The sequence below is a fragment of the Arachis hypogaea genome, chromosome 13 (genome assembly GCF_003086295.3).
Source record: "Arachis hypogaea cultivar Tifrunner chromosome 13, arahy.Tifrunner.gnm2.J5K5, whole genome shotgun sequence".
In the NCBI taxonomy this organism is placed as follows: Eukaryota; Viridiplantae; Streptophyta; class Magnoliopsida; order Fabales; family Fabaceae; genus Arachis; species Arachis hypogaea.
Window position 1 is genome coordinate 30764963 of NC_092048.1, and position 4899 is coordinate 30769861.

Consider the following 4899-nt stretch of genomic DNA (forward strand, 5'->3'; position numbering starts at 1 on the left):
AGCAAATTTCAATTATCAATCAACAAGGAATTTGATAACTCAAGTGTCACCAATTACTCAACCAAGCTAAGAAAGTAAAAAGCTAAATTAAAATCATAAATCTGAAATACCTCAAATTGCATTAAATAAAAATTCAAATCTAACATGAAGAGTTCATAAGCCAATTTGGCAACATAAGTAATTACCAAGAAAAATAGATAAACCAAAGTACTAGAATAAATAAAAGTAGAAGAGAAATTATATTAAATGAACATTGAACCTGGAATGCAGAAGAAATCCTAAATCCTAAAACCTAAGAGAGAGGAGAGAGCCTCTCTCTCTAGAAAACTACATCTAAAACCTAAAATTGTGAATTATGAATGTTGTCTTGAGTCTCTGCATGTTCCCTAGCTCTAGTTTGTATTTCTGGGCCGGAAACTGGGTCAAAACTCGGCCCGAAATCGCCCCCAACGTTTTCTGTTATTTCTGCAGGTCACGCATGTCACGCGTACGCGTCAGTCACGCGTACGCGTCGCTGGTCGTCTTGGCGTGTCACGCGTGCACGTCATCCATGCGCACGCGTCTTCTAGCAAAACTCCACTCCACGCGTACGCGTCAGGCACGCGCACGCGTCGCTCCAAATTTCTCCATGTCGCGGGCACGTGTGAGCCATGCGTGCGCGTCGATTCTCGCTGGTTATCTCTTTAGTTTCTTGTGTTTCTTCTATTTTTGCAAGCTTCCTCTCCATTCTCTAAGCCATTCCTGCCCTATAAAGCCTGAAACACTTAACACACGGATCACAGCATCGAATGGTATAAAGGAGAATTAAAATACACAAATTAAAGACTCTAGGAAGCAAGTTTTCAATTATGGAACAGAACTAGGAAGGAATTGTAAAATCATGCATATCATATGAATAAGTGGGAAAGAACTTGGTGAAACCACTCAATTGAACACAAGATAAACCATAAAATAGTGGTTTCAATTCTCTTATTCATGGTCTGCTTCTCAATCTCAGGAATCCAGGATCTCTTTCCTCACAATGTTCTTGATGATTTGTGGTATACATCTAATTAGTGATTATCAGTTTAATATGAATTAACTCAAGATATGTTCTCAAATTTTGTTTATTATGTTTTATTTGTGTGGATAAAAGAAGAAGAAGAAGACAAATGAGAAGAAACGGAAGAAGAAGAAGAAAGTAACTTGCAGAAGAATTGAGAAGTTAGGGTTAAACAAAGAAAAAGGAATTAAATTGAATACAAATTACAATCTTGCCAGTTAAGCTAGTTGTTGCATCCTCTATTATGATAAAGTGATGCCACATTAGTACTACGACAGCTGATTCTTGTCAAAAAGATGCTAAAGGACCACTATAGTGCTAGGAGATTTATCTAGGAGACTACAATTATAAAATTAAAATTTCAAGAACTAGTCACATTGGATAATCGCATGAATTTCAGGACCATTATAGAAATTTATTCTACAAACAAAAATAAATCATTCAAATATATTTCTTGTAATTCTTTGGATGATAAACTTCCGCTGGTAATCTTGGCTTTCCGAATGCAACTAGTGGCTTAGCTTTTGAGGTGTCCCTTTCAAGTTCAGAGAGATCAATGATTGGTTCATTGGGAGGTGCAATCCATGTGAATCCATGAACCAACCTTGCAAAGAGCATAACAGTTACATAAGTACCAAGTGTGATGGCAGGGCAACTTCGTCTTCCAGCGCCAAATGTGAACAACTCCAAGCTTGGCTCAGTCAAAGTCAAATCACATCCATCTCTCTTCAGATGCCTTTCAGGTTTGAATTTTAATGGTTCTTCCCAAACTCTTGGATTTTGGCCAACACCTTGCCTCCTAATAAGAACATGACTACCTTTTGGGATGAAGTAATTGGCGACGATTGTGTCTTCTGTTGAGACATGAGGAACATTGAAGTCTACAATTGGGTGAAGACGAAAACCTTCTCTTAAACATGCCTTCACATAGTTGAGTTTTGGAATATCTGATTCTTGCACTAACCTTTGGTTTCCTACTACCCTGTCTAATTCTTGAGTAGCCTTTTGAAGTATTTTTGGTTGATTTATCATTTCAGAAAATACCCATTCAACATTATTAAATGGATTGTCCATTGTTCCAACTGTAAGTTCCTGCAAAAGACAAAATTCTTGAAACAATATTTTTGAACAATGTGTAAACAATATGAATTAATAGGGTTAAAAGAGTAAATTTAATTAGTAGCATTAAATTAGGGTGTAGTATATTTTTATTTGATTGGTGGTTGTTTATGTTGTTCAAGATAGTCATTGTTTACCTAGCACTTTTCTTATCATATTTATCTTTGTCAAAAAAAAAAAAACTAAAAGAGAAATCTTTTAATATAAGCTTTGAATGCTAAGTAATACGAAGAAGAGTATTAAATTGCAAGTCTAAATTAATTAATGTAATTTTCACATTAAGACGATAAATTTAATTAAAAATCTTCTTTAAAAGATTTTGACAGTTTCACAAAATTTAAAGTCTAAAATGAACCAATAGTTACATTCTTTTTTTTTTTTTTTAACTTTTAATATATGAATAAGATAATAAAATTTTTACCTTTTTTAATATATTTAGTAAATTAAAATATAAATAATTATATTTTTTATAATTTTTTGAAAAATATGTTTTTATAGTACTATTAAAGTATTAATTAATTAGTCTCTTTGTAGCATATGCTAGTAACATCCTAATAATATTATAATAATGAGTAAAAGTAAGAAATATTCTCGAAAAATTTAAGTGCCAATAAAATTATGAAGAATATTAAGATGCCAGCAATTTTTATGATTTATAGTCATCAAATAGCCATTAATGATTATTTTAATGATATGAGATTGGTATGAAATTTCATCCAATGACTCATTTTTCTTTGTTAGTTACATGTTGGCCAGAATTTGAAAAAATTGTTGACCCTAAATTTTTCCTAAAATTATATCTGAGAGATCAGAATAAAAATGTCCTAATAAAAGAGTTAAAATTTGGGTAAAAATAAAAATAAAAACATATATATTTTTTATAAATAACAGTTAATTTTTGTCTTTAATAAATAATTTATGTATTTGATTTAAAATTTTGTAAAAACATTCAGACTATTTAAAAAATAAATAAAAAAGGAACAAAATTTGATTTTTACACAATTTTTTCAATTCTATAAAATTTTTTGACCATTCACAAAAGAATAGATAAAAGTTTTAATTACTAAATTTTAAGGATAAAAATGTCTTATTTTTTTAATCATATTTATAAAAAAAAAATATAATCCTATTTTTAATTTTTTTAAGAATATATATTTAATATTTAATTATTTTTATCAATTTTTAGAATTTTTAGGTGTATTTTTGTTGTCTTAGTTTTTCAAAAATAATTTTTTCGGTGCTTATATTTTTAAAAGAAAATTTTTTTGATGTAATCTATAATAATAAATGGAATATAAAAAGCATTATGATAATAAAAGTAACGTTAATTACCATAATTTGACTTTTTATTTCCTCCACGGTCAAAAGTGGATTTTTATTGGCATCTTTCAATGAGATGAAAATATCAAGCCAATCCTCTTGATGAGTCCTTGTCCCATTCTTCCATTGATGAATCCTTTCGTCAATTATGGGATCATGGTACTTCCTTATGGTGTTAGTAGCTTCCTTTAATATTTTTTTATGACCTTCAAAATCAAGCCACCACAAGCAAGGAAGATAATCAGAAATAGGAAATGCAAAAAGGTGCCTTACCACAACGAAGAGTGCTACAACATGCTCCAATTCCTCGGGACCAGGTCCCCCATCTTCTCTACCTTTACCAAAGTACCTCTTATTGAATAACATCCTCCTACTCAAGTTTCCACCAAAGTGTTGCCCAACATGCCTCAAATCCACTAGGCCACCCCCATTCTTGGTTTGGTTATACACATAGCGGACAAGGTTGTCGGCTTCTTCAGCCCTTTTGTCATGCATCCATTGATGCCTTTGGGGCGAAAGCAATTCCTCCACAAAGATTCTCTTCATTTTCTTCCACTGTTCTCCACAGGGTGTTACCGATGTGGTTAAGTACCCAGATGAGACATATTTACTCGACCAATTCAACGGCCTTGATGCGAAAATCGCATCTTGTTTCATTAAAAATTCACGTGCAATGGACGGACTTGACACTGGGATGACATGAATGTTACCTACACGGATGCATGCAATTTCAGTGTCGAGATCATTCATGATGTTTTGTATCCATCTGAACGTGGGCTTGTTTGCAAGCATTTCAGGGAGGTTACCAACTATAGGCCATGGTTTGGGACCTGGTGGGAGACTAGGCTTTGATTTGTTTGATGAATCAGTGTGTTTGAGGAGTTTGATGAAGAGAGGTATAATGAAAAAGAGTATGAGCAAGAAGGTAGGAGCAGATTCCATGGTTTAAAGACACTCTAACTATGTAACAACTATAATTGAATGATGTGTATTCTCTCATGCACTTCGGTCTTCGATTGATGAGTTGGGTGCATGCAACAATTATATACAGGAGTTCGCTGTGCACGTACCCTAGGTTCGCAGATAAGGTTACTGTTAACTTGTGATATTCTTTTAGCGGACGCGTGTTTTATTTACAGCAAGGAAAAATATAGATAAATCACGAGAATACTAAATAACGTGAAAAATGAATATATTAGATGTTTAATTTAATAAATATGCAGATGATTATGTTTATTATTTTTAATTAGATAATTTTTTTTTATTTGATTTACTTATATTCAGTTAATAATAATTGGATGTTCAATTTATTAGGTGTGCAAATGATTATTCTAATATTAAAGTTTAGGAGGTAATTTGAGAGTGAAATAATTTTTTTATTTTATTAGATCAATTTTAAAATTCATTGTTCATATTAT

At 32.0% G+C, this 4899-nt stretch overlaps 1 protein-coding gene across 1 annotated transcript; it reads right to left on the minus strand.

Moving 5' to 3' along the window:
* Positions 1–1210: 1210 nt before the first annotated feature.
* On the minus strand, positions 1211–4697 carry LOC112737924 (isoleucine N-monooxygenase 2). The gene is made up of 2 exons (XM_025788081.3): positions 3494–4697; positions 1211–2134 (listed from the first exon to the last, which is right to left on the minus strand). The coding sequence occupies exons 1-2, from the start codon at positions 4421–4423 to the stop codon at positions 1484–1486; spliced, it is 1581 nt and encodes a 526-aa protein (XP_025643866.1). The 5' UTR covers positions 4424–4697; the 3' UTR covers positions 1211–1483.
* Positions 4698–4899: the final 202 nt, after the last annotated feature.

What these genes read in the sequence shown, in the direction of transcription:
- LOC112737924 (XM_025788081.3), bottom strand. Translation starts at nt 4,423, where the DNA reads ATGGAATCTGCTCCTACCTTCTTGCTCATACTCTTTTTCATTATACCT. An exon ending in AAATAAAAAGTCAAATTATG is followed by an intron (nt 2,135 to 3,493) that starts GTAATTAACGTT and finishes TGTCTTTTGCAG; the next exon opens with GAACTTACAGTTGGAACAAT.